The following is a 25,320-nucleotide window of genomic DNA, read 5'->3' on the forward strand; positions in this document are numbered from 1 at the left end:
GCGTCCACGCATACCTTACCATGGAGCCAGAGCTCAAAAACTGGAGTTGCATCATCCCGTATCGTAGAAGAACTGCCATTAGTAATCGACACTGTCTCCGGACCGAAAGGCAGAGACAAACTCTCGGCAGTTCAGGACCACGGCCCGTTGATGCAGATATCTTCTCCTTTCTCACAGTGTTTGCCCGAGGAGAAAAGTGAGCGAGTTCACCTCTGCATGGATATACTATGTAGCAGTAAAAAGGGTAGCGCAGTACAGCCAAGGCGCTGGTGGCGTACAGAAAACCAGGGTTGTAGTGTTAATGATGAAAATTGCCCCTTCTCGTACGGACTGCCATTTTTGGAGACCTTGCTGCCCCCCAGAGATCGCCCGATTCACCGCGCTGTGTACCCTTTTATATCCACGTAAAGGTGTAGCAACCTCTTCCGGTTTCTTGTGGTAGGCGGTCGGGGCCGATTCGGCAGCGCACCGCATCCGGTTTTCTGGTATACAAAGTTAGAACCTACAGACCCTCAGCCCCATGATTGCTGTGTACTGCAGTAGATCCGGGGGCTTTGTGATGTTTTGGTGTGATGTTTTGCGACATGACCCGGCGCTTCATGGTCAACGCTATAACCACGATGACGATCTTAACGAAAATGTCCCTGCTCATGCATTCGTAGTGTACTAACGGATGCAATAGCAGTTGGAATGCGTCCATGATCCTGGAAACCTAAACGGGTAACATAGCTCTGCGGCCCGGAGCGTGAAGAAGACATGCCACCGTTGTTCTGGCTCATCGTACCATAGAACTGGGTTCGCCTGTGCGTGCGATCTGGGGGGTGTGCGGTTTGTCAAGGTCGGGAGATTGGCTCTGATTAAAACGGCTGACTTATCCGTCGATTGGTAGACGAAGATGGGCGTAGAGGATGAGTAAATCGGATATCTCGATTGGGCTGAAAAGTCGACATGGTTAGGAGGTTGAGAGGGCAGTTGCCTAGGTACCTCATTCCGACCATTGGATACACCGTAAAAGAAGAAAGAATCTAATTTAGATGGATCTCGGCAAGCATCATCGATTGCTTTTCCCATCAGGATTTCTCCATCCGCCCATGCTGCTTCAGAATGTCGGTAACATGGTTTATAGTTCCTTACCAGAGTCGCCGAGTCTCTTGGTTTCTCTGATTTTGAACAATGTTGTGTTTGAAAAACACCAGTCTGAATCTCGAGTTGTATCTGACAATAACACTGTGTCGTTAGCATCTGTATAAAGGCAAGAAGAAAGCTGCCAAGTCGAACACAGATGACTTTGAGGCCTTGATGCAACAACGTTGTTGACGCTGTCTAACTTCGATCAATGTTGAAAGTCCGGTCAAAAAGACCCTCCGCACCTGACCCCTTTAGCTTCAGAGGCCGGATGTCGACTTGGAACCAGCCTAATGTGGCAGCCCCTAGGGGCTAACGCAAAGCTAACAACCTGCAATTGCGTAACATCGAGAAGAGATCGGCGGACTGAACAAATACCGAAGTTTAATAAGATAGGGTTCGAGTCAGTCAGCCTCTAGGTTAGCCTCTGGCCGGTGTGGCGGACATACACTAGAGTAATCGCGTTACCATCCTCCAGAGCAACTTTGGAAGCTTGGGTGTGCAGATGAGGGTGCCATTCAGCATGTAACTTGTTTTGCTCAAATGGAATCCGAATACTATGACGGGATGGCTTCGAAAAGAAAAGTCAAATAAAACTTGGAGAAAGGGGATCTCGCCAAGACCAAGTTTAGCCCACCGTACAGTGTAGATAGTGTAGTGTCCCGTCACGCCCTGATCAGCTGCAACGGAAGACCGAAGAAGAAGTAGTTACTCCGAAGTTATCGACGCCGGGCTCTTGGCTCCTCTTAATTTGGGCGGATAGAAGCGCCCATTCAGGGTCTGTATTGAGGTCGCCGACTTGTTGCGCTCCGTTTAGCAGCTAGATCTATGATTTCTCGGTTCAGCGTGTATGCAGTGCTATGATGTTGCTCTTACCTTTACTACCCCCTCGAGACGGCTTGTCAGTGTGCAGACAGGCCGTTGAGTAGGGCAGTGGTTGCTGAGAAGATTTTGCTTGCCAGAAAACCGCGACCTTGGCGGTCATACGAGCAAAGGCTTCGTCAGTGAACGGAGAACAATAGTGTAGAAGACTGTGAGCGGGCACGCGGGATAGAGGGTTAGTCTTGATGGGTCGACACCACCTGGGGCGCCAGGAAGCGCTAAGCTAGTACATAGTGTCCCGTCGGAAGTTGTCGAGGAAAGTGAGACCTCTTCATCCTGAATATCCTCACTGTACCGCTCGGTTCTATTTCCCTTTCCAGATTGATATCACTTGGCTGAAATCGGGATCAGAGACGCCCGAACAGGCCTTCCCTGTCAAGTGCCATGACCCAAGAACCGGGGTACTGGTGTCGTGAACACTCTTCGGATGCACACCAGGGACATGGGTTGCGATCAGAAGGCGCGGACCGATGTGCCCCCCCCCTTCCCCCCAAAACTCTCCGACAGCACTTGGCAGGAAATGATTGGGAGACAAGGCGGTGAAGGAGGGGATGGTATTTCGACGTCTGCACTATCGATTTTTGTCGAGAAGCTGATGTACACTAAACTGATGCCTGCTGATATTGTTAGCATCGTTAGGCAATTTCTGAAGCTGGCTTGTAACTTCTGTAGCACAGATACTGGCAAGGCTCTTGTCTTCGAAGCCAGACACCGCGTGCATCACGTTAAGCCCATTCAGCCCAACATTGCTAGAGGTCCCCCCTCTTACCTACACATATCAAACACCCAAGCCGCGCTCACCAAGGCGTGGTCTCATCCCATCTTGAGTGTGACAAGATATCTCTGCTTTTGTTGACTCTGACATCAATCTTCCCAGCCGCTCGTGCACAGCAATTCGTCGCAACGGCCATCATGAGCTTGACAACCGAAGGCAACGCGCAGCCGATTTCGTGCTTGGAGTGTCGTCGTCGGAAGCAGAAGGTAAGTTTCAAGGCGCTTTTGATGTTGGACACCTCCAGTCTCTACGAGGTCTCCAAGACCTAACGGTTACGCCTGTCTAACCTTGAAGTTAGTGTAATCGTCAGTTTCCATGCAACCATTGCTCGAAGAGAGGAGTCGCCCATCTGTGCAGATTTGTTCCGAAGAAAGCCAACAAAAGCGATACAGCCTCTGACGAGGGCTCATCGAGGTAAGCCATATCATACGCTAGACAACTTGGAGGCAATGGAAACTGGTTTTTTCTGACAGTGGCGTTCTCTTCAGTGTGTCCAAGAAACGGGCTTTAGAGTCCCCCGAAGAGTCTTATTTCGATGAGAACGGCTGCCAAGATAATGAAAACGACGAGGCCGACGAGGTGGATGCTCTCAATGCCCTCGGGTATATGCCACACACACACCACGTGTTGCTTGGTAAGACAAACAAGGGTACGGTTGATGCGGACGATGAGCCTGTCCAGTCGAAGGAACTGCAAACTGCCATCATGTCAATGCCTGCCAAGCCATATATGGGTATGTCACTTACCCTTCGATTTTTTCCGTCGCGTGCGAGATTGTGCCTGACCTTTGGCAGATTGTTTGGTGGACAACTGGCTCAACGGTGCAAACCATCACTACTACGTTTTGTATCGACCTCAGTTTAGGACCCAGTATGATGGATGGTGGGCGACACCCGCGAACAAGCGTACAACAGAGTTGACCAGTTTGATCCTGCGGGTTTGTGCCTGCTCGGCCTTGTACATCATGGACGCTGGCGTCATGGACAGACTAGAGTATGAGCTTGGGACTGATGCATTGACACTCGCTACCACCTTGCACACAACAGCGGAGAAGCTCAGTAAAATGGTACCTTCTGGGAAAGGGGGGCTAGCCCATGTCCAGCAGCTCTTCTTGACCGGTTTCTGGTACAAGTCGGCCGAGAAATGGACCGAAGCGTGGCATGCCCTAGGAACTGCCATTCATGCAGCATATGAGATAGGACTTCACCAGGATTCTTTATCTGATGGCATGTCGGAGTTTGACCGCGAGATGAGAAGACGTGTTTGGGGTATCCTGTATATATGGGACTTGTAAGTCGAATAACCCGCCCCCGCCAACCGTGGCCGTGCTAACACATCGGCAGCACCTTGAGTTCGATGCTTTCTCGGCCATTGCTCGTTAACCACGCCGACTGCACATTCGTAGAGCCAACGTTAGCTCTCGACAAAGACCCCGAAAACCCAGATAAACCGTCCCCTTTTCTGCACATAAATCTCCACAGCTCCCTGTGCTTGAAGATGGCAGCAGAACTCAAGACCGTGCTGTCCGGCAACTCCATTCCGACCGGAATGAGTAAGGCCTTGATGAGTAAGGCTTTGAAAGACATTGTACAGAAGTGGATGGACGAACTGCCCGCTGCATATGCTCTCCAAAACCCAGACACTCAATGGGACGCGGAGAATGATTGGATCGTATTCCAACGTCGCTATCTTCACCTCGTCGGTCACATGTGCTTGTTCGATCCTCTCAAACAATTCGTAACTCGAGATTCTGCAGAGCCATTGTCTGAGTTGGAGCTGGAACTTCGTGAGTCGGGTGTGTTAGCCGCATTGGGCCTCATGGAAGTATCTCGGACGTTCTTCGAGCATCTCGCGTCTGCCGGCGCAAAATTCCACTATGCCGTCTTTTGCATCTTTGACACCACCACTGTCTTGTGTTCTGGACTGGTCCGTGACGAAGCCCGGAATTTGCCACATCGAGAGACTGTGCTTGAATCCATCAAGCGCGGGTTGAGTATGCTGCACGAGTGTACCGGCGACTCAAAGACGACATTGAGCCTGTGCCGGATTCTGGAAAAAATGGTTGCAAATTTGCCACTTAGCTATCGGGAGAAAGGACTAATGGGTTCCACCAAGCGAGTGAAGTCCAAGAGCACGAGTACGTCTCCGAGTGTTTCTTCGGCTGCTGGTGGGCTCGAAGTCGCGGACCCTGCTCGGCAGGGCAGGAGTATCGATTCGGCCATCCACTTGGTTGAGGAACCTCGTCAAGGCGATAACATCGGCAGCAATGTTTCCGGCGAAGTCTCAGCCGTCATCGACAACAACTCGGCTGCACCCGAGGCAGGAGTAAGAGGTGATGCTGGGCCAAATTATGCAGAGCCCCTCCAGGTGTGCGACCTGCTGCCGCCGCCGCCGCCAGTAGAAGCAGCAACAGCACCATGGCAAACCACCGTGGATCAGTTTGGCAAGTTCCAGCCAGCTACGTATGAGATGGCTCAACGCAACGACCCAGGCCAATACGGGCAACTTGACTGGCAGCTTCAACAATATCACTTGAACAACAATCTGGACCTGTTCGATGGGGTGCAACTGCTCCCACTCGACGGAGGGGTTCCAACCTTGCTAGAGCATTGGGACTGGGAGGGCCTCCACGTTGGAAATCCTAGGCTGTGGGACAGTCCTTCTCCGTTGGCTTCGCCTTGAGCTCTGGTGACAGATGTACATGGCGATGCATGGGCGCTGGTTGTCCTGTGCCTGGGGTGTTAGGTCTTAGTCCAGCCAATGGACATGGAGATAAAGCTGAGGGAATGGGTTGTTGTTTACAGAATGTGGGCGAGTTCTGTTCTGGCTCAGAGGAGGAGGAACCTTGCATTGCAGAGCCGTTCAAGGAGCATCGATCGAGGTATTGTTTCGAATAGAAGCCGCATTAGTACAGGCAAGGAGAATGAATGGTTGGATCAGATTCGTGCTTGGTGATTGGGCCTGTTGATTTGTGGGATATTAAAGTTGGAGTAGTACGGTTGCAAATAGAACAATCAAAGATTTTGGTAAAGGTTGATGGCCCCGACAGATGAAGGACTGAGTGAGTGAGATGGAGACGGATGAGGCCGGGTGTCCAGGACTGAAGATCGGGGATGGAAGCGGAGGGCAACGCCAAACTTCTGCTTTGGGCGCCAGTTTCTGCGGTCAGACGGGGAAAACGTTGGCGCTTGTGCATTGTTCCTTCTTCTGTAATCGATGGTAAAAGTCTTGGTTCTTCGACGGGACCCCACGGATAGGTAGGTAAGCACCTCTTATGGTATTTGTTTTGTTCAGGAAGGAACATGTGTGTCCGAAGATTCTGCAAGTGCACCCCTTAGACTCTCCATTCGGAGCACAGCAGGTCCATGCTGGCTGAGGGGGCCCGAAGTTGCTTGGGTCCGAAGATTTTCGGACAACATCCCATTCGTTTTCTCCTACTCAAGAAGTGGGCCGAAGGGAACGTTAAACACCGACTTTTGGAACGATCTGAACAGCGATGAGCGGCCGCCCATAGTATTTTGGAACATCGAAGAGTTGGGGGCCGTCGGTATCCAGGTCCGCGACAATTAATTACCTCCTTCTTTTGGATGTGGGATCATCCGTCCAGGTCCTGACATGGAATGTCCGTGCACCTCTAAAGTCGCAGGTCCCTCCGGCCGGCACTCTTCTCAACAGCAAACGCCTGGCTGGGATACTCTCGCCTTTTCGCAACTACCTAAGCTGGCCACAAAAGGGGTCTTTCTTTTCGGGTGGTATGCTGTGTTCAGACCCGTGTTTGCCATAGTCGTTGTACACTCTTTCACCGTGATGAGCATGGGAAATGCGAAAAATGACTTGAGAGCACCGAGTTCGGGAGGTACTCTTGTGCACGAGGCGCTCTGACCAATATTTCGCCCAAATAGGTACTTGTGAGGACCTAGATCCCGACCTCCGAAGCGGGGAGTTTTGGGATAATTCAACGGGCTTTGCATATGGTTCACTGTGTCGTCGAGCGGCATCACTCGTGGCAGTGTCCCAATGGAAGCGACAGTACAGCGAGGGCTTTTCAAGGTATGATATGACATTCTAGTCTAGTGGTGTTCTGTTGGTGGTGAGGGTTACGTCCTTCTGCACTGGCCTCACGGGCCGATTGCATGTCCGGGCGAGACAAACAAAAGAAAAAAGAAAAGAGGGAAACATTCCCAAGAACATGTTAAATCAAAGAAACTCTCCAAATAGCCTCCAACACTTTTATCAAAGCTTATTTATGCAAACGCAACAAGGATGGCCCAATGCCCAGGATGTTCCATTCCCCGAGCAGCTTCCGCCGGGTCTGCCGGGCCGTGACGGGGATTTCTCTCGAGAGCCTAAAATCGATCCGAAGGTGGGGCACCGTTACAGTGGATAGCATTTGTCCTTCAGGGCTCCGATCAGGGCATGTCGGAGACGGCGACATATGCCCGCAGAGTCACACGGGAAGAGGTCTAGAGCTCGCCGGGCTGACCACCTCTGTCCGGTGTCCAACGGTGATTCTGACGTGATTTCTTCGCCACTTCAATCGACCATGCCGGCTCAGGCCTCAAGAGCAGTTGCCCGACAACTTTGCATCGCTGGTCGACATCAACAACCTTTACGCTTGTCGTTCAGAACCCCGGTGGTTCTTTCGTCCGTTCGACAGTCCTGTGGTTTCTCGTCAACAACACCCTTCAAGATGGGCCAGTCAGATGTGCAAAATGCCTGGGTTGGCAGCGCCGGCCCGGGAGCCTTTGATCTCCGCAGTAGGGAATCCTAAAAAAAAAAACCGCGAGTCCGAGCTTTCGACTAACGGTTTTCAGGTGATACCATGACAACTCCCACGGCGTCCATGCTTGCCGCTATCCAGTCCTGCTCTCTGCTCGACGATGTCATGCAAGAAGATCCCACCACCAGCGACCTTGAGGCCCACTGCGCTGCTTTGTGCGGCAAGGAGGCCGGCCTCCTCGTTTTGTCAGGCACCATGGGCAATCAGCTAGCTATGAGGTCCTTGCTCACCCAACCGCCTCACGGTGTGCTCTGCGATGCCCGCTGCCACATTGTAAAATATGAGGCTGGAGGGTGAGGCTATTTGTGTCTTTCCGTCTTCATCTCTACTCTTAGTACCGAGACTAGCCCTAACACGATCTCATAGTGTCTCATCTCTAACGGGCGCCATGCTCAAGCCTGTCATGCCTAGCAACGGCGTCTACCTTACCCTCGAAGACGTCAAGGCCAACATTCATCTCGATGACGACGTGCACACTTGCCCGACTCGCGTTCTCGAGCTCGAGAACACACTCAATGGCATGATCATGCCGCTCTCCGAGGTGCGCCGCATCTCCGCCTTTGCTCGCGAGCATGGGATCAAGATGCACTGCGACGGCGCGCGCTTGTGGGAGGCGGTGGCCTCTGGTGCTGGAAGCCTTGCCGAATTTGCAAAGTGCTTTGACACAATCAGCCTATGCTTCTCCAAGGGCCTTGGAGCACCCATTGGCAGCATGCTGGTAGGCCCCAAGGACGTGATCAAGCATGCCCGGTGGGTAAGAAAGTCGATTGGCGGTGGACTAAGACAGTCGGGCGTCGTGGCGGCTGCTGCGAGGGTTGCCGTTGACGAAACGTTTGGCAAGGGGCCCAGTGGCGAAGGCGGCAAGTTGAAGGGAGCGCATATTTTGGCCAAGGAGATCGAGAGGATATGGACGGGCTTGGGCGGCAAGCTTCTTCATCCTGTTGACACCAACATGGTGTGGCTCGATTTGAACGATGCGAAGTGTTCGGCGGAGAGGATGAATGAGCTCGGCAAAGAATCGGGACTCAAGTTATGGGCACCTCGCTTGGTCATCAGCTACCAGGTTTTTGAAAACCGTGACCATGTAATACCCAAGCTGGAGAGCATCTTCGAGACGATCATGCAGGAGAAGACAACAAAGACGGGAGAAGGTTTTCAGAAGGCTGATGGAGAGATATCGCAATATCGGAGCAAATAGAGGACTATCATGTAATAGCCTCTTGCAATGTCTTCAGAATTTACCTAATCCAAGAGTCTAAGTCTAACCGTGAACCCCCCGGCCCGTTCTCTACATCCATAAAAGGGCCGAAAAAAAAACACGCTCTTGACTAAGAGGTGTGGGCTTGGAGGCTTGACTGCCGATGAGCGAATGAGAAGACTCGGGCGCAAGGCACCGTCGGCACCTTCAAAGATCATGATGGTGCGGTGTTTTGATCAACAGGAACCTATTGGTACCAAGCACATATTCGCAAAGGTTGCTTCTTAAGTAGCTGGCATCTCTTGTGTATCCCGACTTCCACTTATGACTGTTGTGACTTGAATTAGCGCATATCTCGTCTTGTTGTGTACAAAGAAGCGCATAGTCCTTTTCATTGCGCCGACGACGACATGTGCCGTGAATACTGGATGGTTCAAAAAATGGGTTGAAAGTCCCTGGAGTTGAACACACCGGTTGGTTACTATTGAATTTGCCGGTGATCGAAAGGGGCGGGTGTTCCTGTCCTGGTGTGATGTTGCGACTGGCAAACCTCCGTCAACACCGACTGAAACGCTGTTCCCTTTCTCCGCATTGCCCTGGGACTTCCCCGTCTTTCCACCGACAGGAGAGCCCAGGACAGCGGGCTCCAACCCCACAATTGCTTCCCGCAATGGAGATGACCCCACCCTTACCCTCTGAGTACCACTAAGCTAGCCTGACGTCACTGAGAAAGAGCGAATGACAGCGCCGAGAGGTTGCGGTCAATGAAATGCCGGAGGTAAGGTCAGCCAAGATTGTTGGAGTCAATACATACTCGGACTCCCCGGATGCGGGGAGAATGTGGACTCCCCGTACTGAAGCTCTTCAACTTCGGTGTTGTTCTAGGTAGTGTACATTTCAATCGGCAGTTGGTGTTCACTCCGTCTATTGCTGGTTGCATTTCTGCCCACCCAGGTTATGCGCCGAGCCAATTCCGAGAACGCGACAAGAATGCCGAGTTATCACGTTCTCCGCGTATTCGGATGACACCAATCCACACACCCAGGTCTGGATGGCCGAATGTTGTGTCCTCAAGTGTCCAGTGACAAGCTCTGCAAGAGAGACGGGAGATGGAAATATTGTTGTTTACTTGACCTGATATTGCACGGACATTATTGATTGGCTTGTCATCCACAGCGGGAAGTTTTCCATGTTACATGACATGAGATGCTCAAAATGTGTGCTTGCTTCCACAACCGTAAAAGGCATTGGGGGACTGAAACATGAAAACAATACCCCTTATACCTACTGCACGTCATGGTTTACTCGGATTGCTGGATTCAGCAGATGAGACACAAAAAAAACACACATTTCTCAGTCTCGTTCCCCAGAAATGCCTCACACGCTGACCAGTCCCACTCGGGATGGGCCCTGGAAACAAAGGAAACAATGGAACCTGGAGAAATGCGGAGAGGATCAGCGTCACTTTTTTTTTCTCTTGGCAAGCTGGGGTGCAGGGAAGCAGGGGAACAAGCGAGACCTCGCCATGCTCGCCTACCTGACCTCGACGCACGTCGATTCTGTTTCCTGGATCAGGGCTGCATGCAGGTTTCCGTTGCATGTATAAGTTGGGCAGTTTTACGCAAAAGGAAAGTAGCCTGTTTGCCGCTGACGATAGTGTGGTTTGAAGGGAGCCTTCAGTTCTCAGAGTTGACGGAGCGCCCTGCTCATCGTCGGGTGCAAAAACGACCGGATTTGATGATGTTACACATAGTAATGAAAGTTTGTACTGGGGTTAAGTGGAAAGTTTACCGGGTTGGCAGGCACTCCCCACATCATCACCACGCTTGTCATCGGTACTTCTTTCCTGTCCTGATCTTCACCACTTGTGGGGTTACAGAAATTGGTGGCGTTCGTTGGACCTGACTGGTTGGGGATCTGGACCAGCTTCTTGTTGTCTTGTGTGTCGGTATAATAAACCTGTTATTCCTCTCCCTTCTCCTCTCCCCCAAAAAGCACTCTTTCCCTTATGGCTACTTAGTTTTGGACTATGAGGTAGTGAGGCCATCGACATTTTCCCGACTTCACACCAACAACAAGCATGGTATCACGATTCCTTGGGGCAACTGTGCCCCTGGCTGCTGCTATTCTGCCTGGAGCCCGCGCGCTGTATGTCAATGGCTCAGTAACGGCTCCATGCGACTCGCCAATCTATTGCTATGGCGAGCTTCTACACCAGGTCGAGCTAGCTCGTCCATTCTCCGATTCAAAGACCTTCGTCGATATGTAAGTCTTTGGCCCAACATCCTCTGGTGTATAAGCATGGCATTGACCCAACTTCCTTGTAGGCCCACCATCAAACCCGTGGATGAGGTGCTTGAAGCTTTCAGCAAGCTAACCCTCCCATTGAGCAACAACTCGGAGCTCCACGAATTCCTCAGCACCTATTTCGGACCCGCTGGTGGCGAGCTTGAAGCAGTACCAACCGACCAGCTCCATGTATCGCCGACATTTCTTGACAATGTCAGTGACGATGTGATCAAGCAATTTGTCGATTCGGTTATCAACATCTGGCCAGACCTCACCAGGAAATACGTGGGCGCGGGCGAATTATGCACGGGATGCGCTGACAGCTTCATCCCCGTCAACCGTACCTTCGTCGTGGCTGGTGGCCGCTTCCGTGAACCCTACTACTGGGACTCGTTCTGGATTCTCGAAGGTCTTCTGCGCACGGGGGGTGCCTTCACCGAGATCTCGAAGAACATTATTGAGAACTTCCTTGACTTGGTGGAGCAGATCGGATTTGTTCCCAACGGAGCAAGACTCTACTACCTTGACCGCTCGCAGCCTCCACTCCTGACGCAGATGGTCAGGATCTATGTTGAACACACCAACGATACAAGCATCCTCGAGAGAGCGGTGCCAGTTCTGAAGAAGGAATGGGAGTGGTGGACGACCAACCGCACGGTCGAAGTCACTGCGGATGGAAAGACATACTCTCTCCAGAGGTGAGTTGAACGAGCGGAAGAACGATCTGGCATGACCCGAGCATGTCTAGCTAACATCCTTTCTCGCAGATACCACGTCGACAACAACCAACCCCGTCCCGAGTCTTACCGTGAAGATTACATTACCGCTAACAACAACTCTTATTATGCTACCTCTGGTATCATTTACCCAGAGACAACTCCTCTTAATGACACCCAGAAAGCGCTGCTCTACGCAAACCTCGCCAGTGGCGCCGAGTCAGGATGGGACTACAGTTCTAGATGGCTGAAGAACCCTGGCGACGCTGCCCGCGACGTGTACTTCCCTCTCCGCTCGCTCAATGTCCTCGAGATTGTCCCTGTTGACCTCAACTCGATACTTTACCAGAATGAGGTCACCATCGGCAAGTTTCTCGCTCAGCAGGGCAGCAAGGACGAAGCTGAGGAGTGGGCCAAGAAAGCCGAAGAGCGCAGCGAAGCCATGTACAAGCTCATGTGGAACTCGACGCTGTGGAGCTACTTTGATTATAACTTAACATCGTCCTCCCAAAATATCTATGTGCCCGCCGACCCTCAAGTCTTCCCCTTCGAACAGCCCAGCGGCACCCCCGAGGGCTACCAGGTTCTCTTCTCTGTCAACCAGATGTTCCCCTTCTGGACTGGTGCTGCCCCAGACCAGCTCAAAGGCAACCCATTGGCTGTCAAGCTTGCCTTTGAACGGATCAAGAACTTGCTCGACAACAAGGCCGGTGGCATTCCTGCTACCAACTTTGTCACTGGCCAACAGTGGGACGAGCCTAACGTATGGCCACCCCTCATGCATGTCCTCATGGACGGCCTCCTCAACACCCCGGCCACCTTCGGCGAGGATGACCCGGCGTATCAGGAGACACAGACTCTGGCCCTCCGTCTTGCTCAGCGTTACGTCGACTCGACCTTCTGTACCTGGTACGCCACCGGCGGGTCTACATCGGAGACGCCGAAGCTGCAAGGTCTCGGTTCCGACCTCAAGGGCATCATGTTCGAGAAGTACTCTGACAACTCGACCAACGTCGCTGGTAGCGGAGGCGAGTACGAGGTCGTGGAAGGCTTCGGCTGGACCAATGGCGTGCTGATTTGGGCCGCGGACAAGTTTGGTGATAAGCTCAAGAGGCCAGATTGTGGTGATATTACCCCTGCGCAAGTGGGCAAGAGGGCCGACATCACTATGGAGAAGAGGGCGGTTGAGCTGGATGTCTTTGATGCCAAGTTCACAAAGAAGTTCGCCAGGAAGGGGAAGCTTGAGAAGCTGAAGGCCAAGTTCAAGAGGCGCGCCGCTATCTAGTTGGTGGTCTTTGAGTTGAAGAGCAGCATGCTTTATGCTTGGCTTTAATGGACGTTTTTCTCTTTTTTTTTCCTTCACTTAATGAAATGAAAACTGGAGTCTTGCTTCTGTTTGGGGAGTGGATTAATACAACATCGATCTACGTCATTGCGTTTGCTGGCACTTGTAGCAAGAGATACCATGTACTGATAACGTCAAATCAATTATGGTCCACACACGTACTGATGAGAGTCTGTTGTCTGTTACCTTGTTGTATCAATATCCATCCTGTTGCCGAGCGAGATGAGTTGTGAGAACGTCGCACATGCTTACTGTAGTTTAGCAAACCAACCTGTGGCCATACGTCACTAGATTGAATACATGGATGTAAAGCTCAAGAAAAACATCTACACGAAACATAATACCATTACTCAACTAAGTCATGCTCTGAAAAACACGATAGCTAAACCCCGAAAAAAAAAGGTATAGAACGAAAAGAAAGAGGAAATCACCAACTTTTTGCAGTAAGTAAATGCTCGCTCGTCCCCGTGAGCCTCCATTTCCGCTGTGTATGGGCCCTCCCGTTGTTTCTAGCGCTTCCCGATAGGGTTGTTGTCCCTCTACTCCTGTCATTTTCAAATTCCTCCGTTCCAAATTCTAAAAGACACCTTTGTGGTCGGGTTATCCGCTTCTATATCGTGCTTCCGCGAAAGGCCCGTGACAGACTCCTCATATGGGTTCCTTATCATCCGCCATGCAGAACCTTGGCTTGGTCCAGGACTGTCCGAGAAGGCACTGTCAGACTGTGACGATGCCGCACGTTTGCGTCGTTTCGGATGCGGCGGCACTGGCGAGTCGTCCTGCTTTGGTGATTCGACCTTCTCATATCGTCGTTCCCCTGGGTGTCCGGAGGAACTTCGTTCAGGTGTTCTGTGCTCCATTTTGTTTACACCGTTCGTTGAATTCACGATACCGCGCTGACAGTGGCGCACGGAACCTGGTAGCTAAGTTGGGATCCAACAGCGACTTCCATATGTCCACGGCCCTCGTCCGACTTTGTGAGTCGGTGTCGATGGATGCAAGAATTTTTCGCCATATTCCGCGAAACTCCGAGAGAACATCTTCTCCATACTGGCTTAGCGCAGCTTGCTGTTCCCATTTTCCAAAACCGTTCGGGTAGATAAGGGGCTCTGGTGCCTGAATGAAGCCTTGAGTATGGCCTTGATTCATATTCGAGACATTACCCTCAGTGGCTGTGCCATTTCTTTCTGTCTTTTTTCGACCACCCATTTCCTGATATGGTAGCTTCGCTGTTGTTTCTAGATCTTGGAATGGCTGTACTGCATAGTCGGGATGTGACTTTTCAGGGTCAGCCCTCGAGGCTCGCAGATCAAGGCTAGCTCTTATATAAAACGTTTCTTGGTCTGCACCAGCGGACAGTGACCGGCTGCCATGACGACTTTCAGGTTCAGTACTAGTCCTGATTGTCTCGTGTATCACCAGATCCTCTTTCTTAGCGGTGGCTCGGGTTTTCCTGGGTTCAAAGCATGGAGTGACCGTCTTTTTCTCTCCAGAGGGTTGATCGAATGCTTTTGGTTCCTTCTGAGCTTGGGGTTGTGTCCGTGTGCTACGGCCGCTGTTAATGTTTCCCCCTCTCAGGTGGATCCTTGGCCTACCACGCCCACGTTTTGGGAGTTGACCGACGCGGCCAGCCTTAGTAGCAGGACCAATTTCACTCCAATCTGGATCAGCATCAGCATTGTCATTATCGACATGGGCAACAGCGTTCTCATATGTGCCATGTGTGACAGCGTTGTCATTGTCCACATCTTGCTCCTCCATCTGACGGTCCTCACGACTTTCACCCTTCTAAGGCTCGAGGTGTGACCACTCGGGAATCGCCTTAATTTGCTGCCACATGTACTTCTCGAGCTTGTTGGCGCACTTTGCATATGGGGTGTTTTCGTTGTTGTACTTTCGGCAGTTGTCGAATATGAGCTTGGCGTCCTTGATGAAATCCTCGGGCGTGTTGTATTGATCTTTCTCAAGCTTGTCCTCCATGGTACTCAAGTCCATAGGCTCTTTGATGACATCGTAGTAGTCATGTACCTCGTCCTTGTTGACGGGTACCAAGAAGGGCCAACTACTGGCATGATTCTGTAAATCATTGAGGAGGTGCAGCAGCTGGTTGTAATTTGGCCCGTGGCGTGGCTGACGGGCGAGCTCGTCCATATCTGGGCTCCATCCTGAAGCGCGGATGGCCTCGACTGAAAGAGGGTCGATGGGTGTTACGCCGTTCTTCCACTGCTTGGGGGGCTGGTGGACAATGTGAGATTTGCTGTAGGCACGGATCTTGGCCTGAACACATTCCTTTTGCTTGAGAAGCATGCGGCCCATCTCGAGGTAGCGTACTCGTGGAAGCATGCTGCACTGCATGATAGTGCCGCCTTCATAATCCTTGATGTAGCCCATCCATACTGACTTGTCGAGTGTGATTTCCTTTGTGAAGCCTTGTTTTTTGAAGTAGCCAATGGCATAATTGTCGGCGTATGTGAGGAAGTGCATGACGTCCGAGGTAGCCTTGACATAGTCCTTCAAATGTGACATGAGATGAGCACCGTAGCCCTTGACCTGCTGGTCGGAAGAAATGGCGCAAAAGACGATTTCGGCGAACTGGCGGCCCTTGAATGGTCGGTATGTGATGCCACCCACTACCTCGAGCGGCTTTTTGACGATGGCGATCGACAAATGGGTCCGGTCGTAGACAAGGCGGGCGATGTAGTCTTTGGGCATCTTGGGTAGTTGTTTCTGGAAGATGCACTTGAGACCGGTGAGAATGATCAGGCTTTCGCGTTCGCCATCATTGTTGACCACACGGAATTCGATTTCGCCGTCGCGTTCTTCGATAACGGCGGCCTTTTCTGGGAAGGGAATGGCGGGGATTTTTGGCTTCTTGGTGTCCTCATTCTCCTCGTTCGAGTCGCTATGCTTGATTCGTTTCGCCGACGAAGGAGAGGTAGGCTCCTCGGTAGCCTTGCGCTTGGTATCTGTAGACATTGCAAACAAAGTGTCAGTGGTTCCGTGGGTGGCCGGGGGGGGGGGGGGGGGGGGGGGGGGGCTTGACCGATCGAGGGGCATTGTGGCAAGAGGGGTGATGGGGGAGACTGACTTTCTTCCTTCATTTTGATGTTGTACGGCAGGGCCGTGACGGAATTAGCGGGCATATCCGCCTCGGCTGAGCACCGGTCGATGTTTGAATGTGCTCGCAATTGATGAATTGATGATGGATGATGGTTGCTTTGATGAGAAGTGTGACCGCGTCGGGGGACGTGTGGTGGAGCGGCGGATGCGGAGCGGCAGCAGGAAGAAGTGGACCATTCCGTCAAGGTGGAAACAGGAGCAGGGCTGACTAACAGGGGTTGAGATTCGGGGCGGGACCAAGCTCGATCCACGCTAAGCCATTTTCGGCTCCGAACACGTTCACCTCACTGCAGCGCTGTCCACTGTAACCTAGGTAGGTCCCCGTCTGTGCCTGTGCTGGAGCTTCAGCTTTGATCGGGGGAAGCTCTCAGCGAACTCCCGTCTGCATCTTCCTTGATTCTTCGTTGTCCATGTGCCCTTGGATGTCCAGATCTTGAGCTCCAGCTTGATTCGTACAATCTTCTACTCTCCGCAACGACCAATTGTCCCCCAGACCAAATGGATTCACCACTGATCGAGGTCTGGCACGCCGCGTCTGGCAGCCCGTTTCTCCCCACTGTTGGCAAAGGCACACAGTTCTTCGTTGCTTCCCTCCTCCTCCTCATCGGCTTTAGTTTGACTGGCGCCTTTACCCTCAGTACGTGATTCCGTTGCAACCTCGACATATCGTGGTTTGATTCTGTGCTGACCTGGGACCACCTCTTAGACCGGTCCATCGTCAATCTCCTTCTCTTGGGCATCCCGGCTTCTTTGGCCTTTGCGTACGTTTCCGTTGTGCTTCGAGTTTCGGCTGATTTCCACTGGACCATGCATCTTCCCATCCGCCATTCTTTCATCCCGGACTCCATCGCTGACCATTACTGGGCGCAGATTCGGTGTTGTTTACATGTTCTGCGCGGTCGGAGTTTACGTTTAATATTGAGATACCCTGGAGATCAATAAAAGAAGAACAAGAAGAAGAAGAAGAAGAAGAAGAAGAGAGCAGTCTCCTCGCCCTACGGACTCCGCGGGATTCTGTACAATACATAGAGTCATTTACTAAAAAGCAAGCCGATTTCTGAACATCATACGCATAACACGCCATCTTTTCCTCTCCACTTATTACACACAGATCTTCGGCATCACTTGCCAGCAACATGTCACAACCGACTCAAGACGCCGGCCCTCCCTTGTTCAGGGCAGTCGCCAGCTCCACGCGCCCGCTCTACCAGCTACTAAAAGCAGTCGGCTTTACCAACAAGATCCACGTCGAAATCACCCCCGAGGGCCTCAGATTCAGCGCCGATCATGCCCGCGTCATGCAAGGCGCCGCCCACTGGAACAAGAACCTCTTCGCCAGCTATACTACCAACCTCCCGCCAGCTGCGGGCAATGGCGATGACGACGACCCTGAACCCGAGCCCGTCTCCTTCCAAATCTCCCTCCCCGCCTTTCTCGAGACCCTCCAAATCTTCGGCGTCGCCGACGTCGCCGCCCGCCAAGCCCGCTCCGACATCGACCCCCTCGTGCGCGGCAACCCGCGCATGAACCACCAGCACCGCGGCGGTAACGGTTCAGACGCCTTCAGCCACCAAACCTTGCACGGCGGCGGGTTCGCTTCCTCCTCCTCCAACGGCACCTGCATCCTCAGCTACCCCTCCGACGGCGGGCCCTTCAGCATCATTCTCGAAGAAGCCGGGGTCAAGACGACGTGCAACTTGACCACCTACCTACCCGAGATGCCGGAGGACATACCCTTTGATATCGACGACCTCTCTTTCAAGGTGATCATGCAAGCGCGCTACTTGCTCGACGCGTTGGCGGAGGTGGGCAGCATCAACCCGGAGCGGCTGACGATCGTGGTCTCGCGCAAGGAGCCGTATCTGCGGTTCAGAACGTCCGGAAGCCACAGTGGTGCGGGAGGGCCGGGAGTGGAGAGCACGGTGGATTTTAGGCGTGGAAGGGATCTGTTGGAGACCTTCTCGGTCAGGGCGGTGGAACGGGCTAAGGGAGAGAGGAGATGGAGCCAGACATTCAAGTTTGACACGATCAAGGCGGCGACGGAGGCAATGAGGATTGCGAGCAAGGTCAGCTTGAGGGGCGATGGGCAGGGTGTGTTGAGCATGCAGTTTATGGTGGAGGTGGAAGGTGCTGGGGGTGCGGGCGGGGGTGTCCCGGGAGGAGGAGCTGGTTTGAGTTTCTTGGATTTTCGGTTTGTGCCGTATGCGACGGATGGGGATGAGGAGACCGATACTGAAGGGGAGGGTGATGATGTTGACATGAGTGAGGCATGAGGTTCGTAGATAAGAAGTGTCAGTGATGCGTGGTGATAGTCAAATCAAGGTTATACCTATGTACTTGGTAGGAGCGTTAGCAATTGTCGCAGGATCTAGTAGTTTATATCAGTTGCGCATCGGAGGCACCCCCCTCTTTATATCTCGCGACGGTTTTCGCGAAAGGTGAACATGCACCTCTGACATTGGTATTATCCGAAGCTATTATACCCCCTAATGAACATATGGTGGGTGATTAAGAAGTCAGGTCAACCTTGGGTAAATGTGGACCAGACGAATGGATGTCTCCTGTCGTTGATGTACGCACAGTATGTTTTCTTGCGATAGTAATATTGATTCATTTACCAGGTGAACAAGTACATATGATGTGCACAGTCAGCGAGAAATGGTTTTGACCGTTGAATGTGGAGGAGAGAAGTTGGGTATTTTCTCTTATGATATAGATCAACTAAAAAAAAAAAAAAAAAAAGTGGTATCATGAAAGAGAGTACTAGTCCTGTAACAGCAAAATCCAATGTGCAACGAAGTGCAAGAAGATAACCTCGCAAACCCCGGTCCAGTGGCCAGAAACACCAACGCCCCCTTTTTTTTCCCTAGACATTCCATGCACCCGACACACAATCAAATCAATCAATCAATCAATCAATCAATCTTCCACGCAACATGTTCCGCCTCCCACTTCAAGAAATCCCCCAAGTCATGATCCAAATTGAACCCCATCGGAATCACGTACTCCTGGCCATTCACGTCCCTTGACACCACCATGTTGAGTGCCGGGCTCTGCGGCAGGCTTCTTATACTTTCTTGCGAGTCGGCGCGGCGGTGGTGGTGGTGGTGGCGAGAAGACCCTTGAGGTTGTTGTTGTTGTTGTTGTTGTTGTTGTTGTTGTTGTTGTTGCTTCCAAGTGCGGGCGCGGGCCGCATCGATTGCTTGAGGAATTTTCTTGGCTGTTTGCTTTGTCGGTTGTGGTGGTGGTGGTGGTGGTGCTAGTGCTTGTGCTTGTGCTTGTTGATCTTGTTGATCTTGTTGGGTTGTCGGGACAATGGATGATGGTATGACTGTTTGTTGCTCGTATTGGAAAGCAAAACCTGGAAGAAAGGGGGATTCGGATCGAAGAATGGTTGGTGACGGGATTCGTGAGGATGGTGGCGCAAGGGAGGATTGTTGTTGTTGTTGTTGGACTTGATGTTGTGGCGTCCCGTGTCTTTGGGTATGTGGTGGTTGGGACCGGGATATAGTCTTTGTTAGTGTTGACGTTCGCAGCGTTGGTGATTGATTGCGGTTGATTGGTGTTGGAACCGGGGTGTTATTGGTGTTGGTGTTGTTGTTGTCGTTGTTGTTGTTGTTGTAGGCAGCATCGCTTGAACTGCGACCGCGGCTATGATCCCAGCGAACAGTAGGATCGGATGTTAGCGCTGGGAAAGGTGGCGGCGAGTAACTCCAACTTTGGCTGTGAGTGTGACCATAGGGAGTGTTGGTCGCTGGCTTCTCGGGATGGTCCCTCCTCGACTGACGATCGATAGGCCAGGTTGCGGAATGTGTCTCTTGTGATGTCCAGAGCAAAAAGTGTGGTTGCTGCGTCTGATGAGCAGCAATGTGAGTTGCAAGGGCACGGAAAGGAAGTTGATCGTTGACGCTCGCCGACCGCTCATGAGAATGTTTTCGGTCCCTGTCGAATGCTTGCAAATGCTGGATCCGGTAAAGTCCATTCATGGTAGATCCTCTGCCTTTGCTGTCGCTGTCTGGAGGTTCTCGTGAACCATTGTTCAAGAGGCTACCAGAACTTGCGGGCCGTGCATGCAAGGCGCCACTTTCTTGTTTGTGCTTCCTGACTTCAATCTCCTCTTCGGCGGTCTGAAAGGTCCTCAACGTACCATACCCATCAAAGCCGAAACCGGAGAACCACGTAATGATATCGTCGCGCTCATCAAGCTCAGCTCCCGAAGGCCGCGAGTAGTCAAGGGGGTCACTGTCAAAGTCGCCGATACCGCTTCCTATCGAAATTTGGAAGGCTACCCAGTCAAGGCCATCTTCAGCATTGGCAGCGAGCAGGTTAATGGGAGGCTCGGGCTTGGGCAGTCGGATTGGTCCGTGACGGAAGGATGGCATCGTCCCAGTGTATGGAGTACTTTTGAGGAAAATGAAGTCGTCATTGCTGGTATCGGAGCCAAATCCAGGCGTCGAGGTAGACGTAGGTGTCATGATCGAACTGGTGATGCCCTCAGGAATAGTCGGAAGGGGCGGGAGTTGCCTGGATGGGGTGCGTCGCGGTACAGGTCTAATGGGGCCATCAAAGGAAGGTGTGAGATGAGCGACACTCGAGGGTATAGGAGGATGTTGAGCTTCTTCTCCTTTGCGGCGAAAAATAATGGGTAGACTGTGTTCCTTTCCATTCTTCGCCAAGGCAATGGGAGGACTTCCCGGCCGGTTCTGTTTCTGCCCGTCATCTCGTGACTGTTCCTTTGGTGTTGCGCAGTCGTCTCTAGTGCTCTCGCCGTGATCAGATAAAGAGGGTCGTGCCGTTGCAAGTGAGAGAGTTGCCGAAGCGACAGGCAGACTCACACCGGCATTATCGATCCGCGTCGGCAAGTCGTCGAGGTGGAACGGTTCGATAGGCGTGATGGGCTGCTGGGATGGTTGATCCCCTTCTTGACTGGTCACCGTCACCTCATCATTCATCATTGCTGATTGAGTTAGACAAGCTCTGTCCATTATTCCCTGCAAGATGCTCTCCGGCAGCACCTCATCCGCTTCGATAGGATTGAAAAGTTGGAAGAAGTTTCGGGCAGTGTCTGGTATTACCCATTTTGATACTTGTGTGCTGGCTATGCGCGGTCGCCTGGGGGATTTCTTTGACTTCTTTCTCTTTGTTCTGCTGGTCGAAGCAAACCTTGCCGGACTTGTGGGCAGAAAGGATCTTTTGGAAGGCTGTGTGAAGGATTGCAATGACGCCTGACTTCTTCTCCGCGCTTTATTCCACTGAGAGGGACCATGCACAGGCGTCAAAGGCTTTGTGTGATTTGCCGAGTAATATGTTATCGGCGGGATCACAAGCGGCGGTAACGGCAGCTTTATTTCGATTGGGGACCCTTCTCGCTGGAATGCCCCATCTATCTCCGAATTGAGCTGCTGGATGTTGTTCGAATATCCATTGCTTGGTAAATAATGTTGCTCCTGGGAGCCGGTATAGCCTTCGGCAATCTCATCTGTATAAATGGATTGATGGTTGACCCCGAAGCCAGTCAAGGTGATATCCGGTTGACGAATCGTGGGATCTCGGCTCCACTCGTCTTGTTGCAGAGGAGGTGAAGGCGGCAGAAGAACAATTTGGTGTAACTCTTGTGTACTTGGTGTTCTAGGAGGCGTCCCCGGGGTCGTGCTGGCGGGTTCGCTTCTTTCTTGGGCTTGCTGTGGCTGGTGCTCGAGGTGTTCAGGACAAAGAAGTGGACTCCTCTGAGGACTTTGGCCTCCGACACGCTGGGAAGAACATTGAGGACTGGTGTAGTCTGTGCTATAGCCGAAGCTGGACAAAGAAGACCTTGAGGAGAGCGGAGTGTTGGGAAGGGGTGGGATGATTGTAAGTATTTTGTGAAGGTCCTCCTTCTTCGGGACATCGAGGTCAAGCCTTGAACCCCTTCGAAAACCCCATGACCTTGTTTTAAGCTCTCTGTAGATTGACCTGTAGCCTTCATCGTCGTGGTGAAAGTAAGAGCCCTCGTAATCGCCGACAAGCAGGGTTTTTCGCGGCGAGACAAGCTTTCGGATTGTGGATCCCGGCTTTGAGAGCATCTTAGCCGGACTCCCCGGGCATGACGGAAGAAAACAAAAAGACTAGGGTAGAAGTGTGAGCTTGTTTTTGCATACGGCGTGTGTGAAGGGTGAAGTGGACTGACAGAGATTGTCAGTGTCGAAAGGTGTCGTTATTTTGCTTTGCAGTTATGGAACTCTCAGCTAACCGTATGATGACACTAGCAAAAAGGCGAAGGACCTTGGGCCCAAAAAGCAAGACAACAAGAAGAGGCATGGGGAGGCGAGGGATATGATATTATTCGCAAGTGTCCGCCCTGACGGCAGCATCGGAATGCTGGGGCACGGCACCTTTGTCGATATGTGTTGTACGACCCGTACAGAGTACGGCTGACCCGCATGGTTGGGTTGGTCTTCGCATTTGCAAGGGGGGGGCAACTAAAGGTGATGGACGCCTGAGAGACGGATAGAGTAAGTAACATGAAGGAATTCCTGTACCGAGTGTGGCGTAGTCACGCACGTCATACTCTATCATCACTCATTGCACAGCAAACTTGTACAGAGTGCCGAGTTCAGAGAGCAATGGTTGTGGTGTTTGTATCCGCCCGGTAAGTTATCCGCGGGCAAGGGATGAGAATGTGACATTTGCGGGTCAACATCCACGTTGGCCGTAGATAATGCCTCGACTGGCGCCCCAGGTGGTTGGTTTCCAGACTTAGCATCCTCTCTGCGACCAGCTGTGGCTTTTTTTTCTTTTTTTTTTTTTCGAGTGTGTTGGATGTTGTTTGTGGATCGTTCCAAAGCATCCCCGGTCAACTCGACCCCTGGCTCAGGCTCTCCAGCCCCAGAACTATGGTACATACATACATTGTCCCCTTGAACACCCCATCCGAAGATCTATCTGCCCTAGGCCCAGGGTGGTGATACCATTGGCCAACAGGGCTGCAAGCTTCTATTTCGGCCCCCCTTCAGTAGCTCAAATAGACCTACACTACGGTAGCGTTGCAGCCGGCATCATACACTACATCCCGTCGATACCTACCCGCCCAAGGTCGAGGACGACGTCGTCCTTCGCAGCATTCGCGACCCCCAAATGGTAAGCTCCGACACAGCCAGATTACGCACACTACTTTTGGCATGATTGAAGAGTGCGCAGATTGGAGTCAGCCGTCCACCCAACTGAGGTCCAGGTCAGTGTTTGAGGCAGCACTCACCCATGTATGGCGAACCGTGCATAGGGCTATTAATTCATCCAGCTTGACGGTAAAGCAATGGACGAGTTTGTGGGTTTGCACAACAGCGGCAACCAACGTTAGCACAGCCATTATATCGATAGACCGGGCCTCCGTAGATTGCTGTGTTGCCAACAGTTGATGGGACTCGGCCGCATTTCTTCACTCGATGCCGACTGGACTGGACCGTATGCCCCACTGGTGACGAATAAAAGACCTTGGCTGTGGATGTCAGTGTCAACCACAGGTGTGTTCCGTAACACTTCGGGATCCCTCCGTCAATGGAAGAAAAAGAAGAGGAAGAATGCCTTCAGGCCTCCTCTAGACTGGCTGTCTGGCTTCGCACCACCACTTGAAGAAGGGGGTTCAGTATCATCATGAACTGCCAAAAGTCGTGAAGCGAGTTATTCATCAAATAAGCAACTGCTGTCCAGGCCAGATACGCAGTCTAGTTGGCGCAAAGCGCTGAGTTGCGCCGTCACAGCAGGGAGAGATTGGGGGTGTGCTCGATTAGTCAAGTCCTCTCCTGAGGGGTGTTGATTGTCCTGTCGGCAGCAGACCGAAAGAAGTGTGTGTGGGCCGGCGTATGGTGGAGCCTAAAAGGTCCTGACCACGCGGCGATGACGGGAGGTCGGCCGATGCGGGGGATGAAGATGACGGTGAGATGGGTGCCGCTCCGGACGAGAGACCGAACGAACTGCCCCTGGGTAGGTGGGGCACAGGGATGATAACTGGAAGACGGGAACGGCAGTCACGGCCCGCCTGAAACAACAAGCACCAACAGCGCTGAAAGGGACCAAACCCCACCGAATGGAAGTGGAACTGAAGTGCCAGGTGGATCAAGGAGCCTCTGAGCCGCTACACAACGGGCAGATTGCCGGATGCCGTGCGCTAAAAACATCGAGAACCTCAAAACCCGGTGCGGTTAGGTTGGAACCAACACCTGCAGGTGGCTCCCGTCCTGTGAGGACGCCTCCATCCTTCCTCGCCTTCCACTTCCACTTGTCACTTTTTTCTTCTCCATCACATCGATCAGCTGCATCTCTTTCCCACATACATGTTCACTGAACCACCACCATCGCATTGGACAATGGACATCTGTGGGATTTAAGGGGGAATGGATCGGCTTCCTCAAATTAACAACAAGCATCGACACATCAAGCCAACCGACTCTGTACGACGTCGATACCGCACGCATGCGAGATTTAGAACTGTCACCAACGCCATCCATGTCGTCTCCCCTTGCCCTGCCGAAACCATTACATCTTGAACCAAGCATAGCATCATGGTCCTTGACATACGGTATGCTCCTGGATTGCCGCGCTTGTACAGCCGCGCCGCGTGACCGGTGCTACTCTCTGCGGCTACCACCACCAACCACAACACTATTGGTGCTGCGCCACGCTTATCACCACCATCACTGCCCCTCCCAAGTCGGATGTGATTCAGAAGCTCACATAGAGCCTCTCGAGAGCACCACAGAGCCGATGTGCAGATACGGGAACGGCCATGTTGACGTGCAGTTCCGGGTGTTGTGCTGATGCCAGGGGACACCCCGTGATGCTGTGGTCCTGACTACTAGACTTACCTACTCACTGCTCAGCTAGGTATACGACTGACCGGCTTCGGACTATCTACTCCTTGACCTGAGCGCCCGCTTCCATTGACATTTCCGAGCCCTTCGAGAGTTCTCCGTGACCCCATGGCCCTCATACACCTATTCTTTACGGTGAACTCGCTTCACCTGATCAGCTCGGCGACTTCTGATATGGTGGTTGGGTTGTCGTGGGGGTTTCCATCATGTTGATGTGACAACGGGTCCTAACTCTTGTTTCGAA

The 25,320-nt window shown here is 52.3% G+C and overlaps 9 protein-coding genes across 9 annotated transcripts; 7 read left to right on the plus strand and 2 right to left on the minus strand.

The window, feature by feature from the left end:
• The first annotated feature begins 2,594 nt into the window (after positions 1 to 2,594).
• On the plus strand, positions 2,595 to 5,983 carry col-20 (colonial-20). Its single transcript, XM_960045.2, has 5 exons — positions 2,595 to 2,988; positions 3,081 to 3,196; positions 3,271 to 3,515; positions 3,577 to 4,072; positions 4,126 to 5,983. Exons 1-5 carry the CDS (start codon positions 2,920 to 2,922, stop codon positions 5,462 to 5,464), a joined length of 2,265 nt encoding a protein of 754 aa, XP_965138.2. The 5' UTR covers positions 2,595 to 2,919; the 3' UTR covers positions 5,465 to 5,983.
• A 1,024-nt stretch (positions 5,984 to 7,007) lies between these two features.
• thr-5 (threonine-5) lies at positions 7,008 to 9,087 on the plus strand. The gene is made up of 3 exons (XM_960044.3): positions 7,008 to 7,539; positions 7,597 to 7,855; positions 7,929 to 9,087. The coding sequence occupies exons 1-3, from the start codon at positions 7,218 to 7,220 to the stop codon at positions 8,758 to 8,760; spliced, it is 1,413 nt and encodes a 470-aa protein (XP_965137.3). The 5' UTR covers positions 7,008 to 7,217; the 3' UTR covers positions 8,761 to 9,087.
• Positions 9,088 to 10,770: 1,683 nt separating this feature from the next.
• tre-1 (trehalase-1) lies at positions 10,771 to 13,425 on the plus strand. The gene is made up of 3 exons (XM_960043.3): positions 10,771 to 11,025; positions 11,088 to 11,747; positions 11,817 to 13,425. Exons 1-3 carry the CDS (start codon positions 10,841 to 10,843, stop codon positions 13,048 to 13,050), a joined length of 2,079 nt encoding a protein of 692 aa, XP_965136.1. The 5' UTR covers positions 10,771 to 10,840; the 3' UTR covers positions 13,051 to 13,425.
• On the minus strand, positions 13,348 to 16,363 carry ngf-1 (histone acetyltransferase GCN5). The gene is made up of 2 exons (XM_001728428.2): positions 16,199 to 16,363; positions 13,348 to 16,076 (listed from the first exon to the last, which is right to left on the minus strand). The coding sequence occupies exons 1-2, from the start codon at positions 16,251 to 16,253 to the stop codon at positions 14,899 to 14,901; spliced, it is 1,233 nt and encodes a 410-aa protein (XP_001728480.2). The 5' UTR covers positions 16,254 to 16,363; the 3' UTR covers positions 13,348 to 14,898.
• On the plus strand, positions 13,443 to 14,900 carry NCU16421 (hypothetical protein). Its single transcript, XM_011395099.1, has one exon. The coding sequence runs from the start codon at positions 13,763 to 13,765 to the stop codon at positions 14,207 to 14,209; it is 447 nt and encodes a 148-aa protein (XP_011393401.1). The 5' UTR covers positions 13,443 to 13,762; the 3' UTR covers positions 14,210 to 14,900.
• Positions 16,364 to 16,568: 205 nt separating the features above from the next.
• On the plus strand, positions 16,569 to 17,575 carry NCU16422 (hypothetical protein). The gene is made up of 3 exons (XM_011395100.1): positions 16,569 to 16,867; positions 16,937 to 16,991; positions 17,101 to 17,575. The coding sequence occupies exons 1-3, from the start codon at positions 16,729 to 16,731 to the stop codon at positions 17,144 to 17,146; spliced, it is 240 nt and encodes a 79-aa protein (XP_011393402.1). The 5' UTR covers positions 16,569 to 16,728; the 3' UTR covers positions 17,147 to 17,575.
• Positions 17,367 to 18,639, plus strand: NCU16423 (hypothetical protein; the record flags this gene model as incomplete). The annotated part of the gene is made up of 1 exon (XM_011395101.1): positions 17,367 to 18,639. One exon carries the CDS (start codon positions 17,367 to 17,369, stop codon positions 18,501 to 18,503), a length of 1,137 nt encoding a protein of 378 aa, XP_011393403.1. The 3' UTR covers positions 18,504 to 18,639.
• Positions 18,640 to 18,823: 184 nt separating this feature from the next.
• Positions 18,824 to 24,119, minus strand: NCU00941 (hypothetical protein). The gene is made up of 2 exons (XM_959674.2): positions 23,465 to 24,119; positions 18,824 to 23,376 (listed from the first exon to the last, which is right to left on the minus strand). Exon 2 carries the CDS (start codon positions 22,290 to 22,292, stop codon positions 19,146 to 19,148), a length of 3,147 nt encoding a protein of 1,048 aa, XP_964767.2. The 5' UTR covers positions 22,293 to 23,376; positions 23,465 to 24,119; the 3' UTR covers positions 18,824 to 19,145.
• On the plus strand, positions 22,833 to 24,943 carry NCU00940 (hypothetical protein; the record flags this gene model as incomplete). Its single annotated transcript, XM_959673.1, has 5 exons — positions 22,833 to 22,858; positions 23,259 to 23,346; positions 23,621 to 23,729; positions 24,234 to 24,445; positions 24,815 to 24,943. The coding sequence occupies 5 exons, from the start codon at positions 22,833 to 22,835 to the stop codon at positions 24,941 to 24,943; spliced, it is 564 nt and encodes a 187-aa protein (XP_964766.1).
• Between the last annotated feature and the right edge of the window lie 377 nt (positions 24,944 to 25,320).

The sequence above is a fragment of the Neurospora crassa genome, linkage group I (genome assembly GCF_000182925.2).
Source record: "Neurospora crassa OR74A linkage group I, whole genome shotgun sequence".
NCBI classification, from domain to species: domain Eukaryota; kingdom Fungi; phylum Ascomycota; class Sordariomycetes; order Sordariales; family Sordariaceae; genus Neurospora; species Neurospora crassa.

Bases quoted from the DNA above. Each gene is read 5' to 3' on its own strand.
- col-20 (XM_960045.2), top strand. From the start codon at position 2,920: ATGAGCTTGACAACCGAAGGCAACGCGCAGCCGATTTCGTGCTTGGAG. The intron at 2,989-3,080 runs GTAAGTTTCAAG...CCTTGAAGTTAG, and splicing joins GTCGTCGTCGGAAGCAGAAG to TGTAATCGTCAGTTTCCATG. The intron at 3,197-3,270 runs GTAAGCCATATC...CGTTCTCTTCAG, and splicing joins TCTGACGAGGGCTCATCGAG to TGTGTCCAAGAAACGGGCTT.
- thr-5 (XM_960044.3), top strand. From the start codon at position 7,218: ATGCCCGCAGAGTCACACGGGAAGAGGTCTAGAGCTCGCCGGGCTGAC. The intron at 7,540-7,596 runs GTAGGGAATCCT...AACGGTTTTCAG, and splicing joins GGGAGCCTTTGATCTCCGCA to GTGATACCATGACAACTCCC. The intron at 7,856-7,928 runs GTGAGGCTATTT...ACGATCTCATAG, and splicing joins GTAAAATATGAGGCTGGAGG to TGTCTCATCTCTAACGGGCG.
- tre-1 (XM_960043.3), top strand. From the start codon at position 10,841: ATGGTATCACGATTCCTTGGGGCAACTGTGCCCCTGGCTGCTGCTATT. The intron at 11,026-11,087 runs GTAAGTCTTTGG...ACTTCCTTGTAG, and splicing joins TCAAAGACCTTCGTCGATAT to GCCCACCATCAAACCCGTGG. The intron at 11,748-11,816 runs GTGAGTTGAACG...CCTTTCTCGCAG, and splicing joins AAGACATACTCTCTCCAGAG to ATACCACGTCGACAACAACC.
- NCU16421 (XM_011395099.1), top strand. From the start codon at position 13,763: ATGGGTTCCTTATCATCCGCCATGCAGAACCTTGGCTTGGTCCAGGAC.
- ngf-1 (XM_001728428.2), bottom strand. From the start codon at position 16,253: ATGCCCGCTAATTCCGTCACGGCCCTGCCGTACAACATCAAAATGAAG. The intron at 16,077-16,198 runs GTCAGTCTCCCC...CAATGTCTACAG, and splicing joins CATCAAAATGAAGGAAGAAA to ATACCAAGCGCAAGGCTACC.
- NCU16422 (XM_011395100.1), top strand. From the start codon at position 16,729: ATGGATTCACCACTGATCGAGGTCTGGCACGCCGCGTCTGGCAGCCCG. The intron at 16,868-16,936 runs GTACGTGATTCC...ACCACCTCTTAG, and splicing joins GACTGGCGCCTTTACCCTCA to ACCGGTCCATCGTCAATCTC. The intron at 16,992-17,100 runs GTACGTTTCCGT...TACTGGGCGCAG, and splicing joins CCGGCTTCTTTGGCCTTTGC to ATTCGGTGTTGTTTACATGT.
- NCU00941 (XM_959674.2), bottom strand. From the start codon at position 22,292: ATGCTCTCAAAGCCGGGATCCACAATCCGAAAGCTTGTCTCGCCGCGA.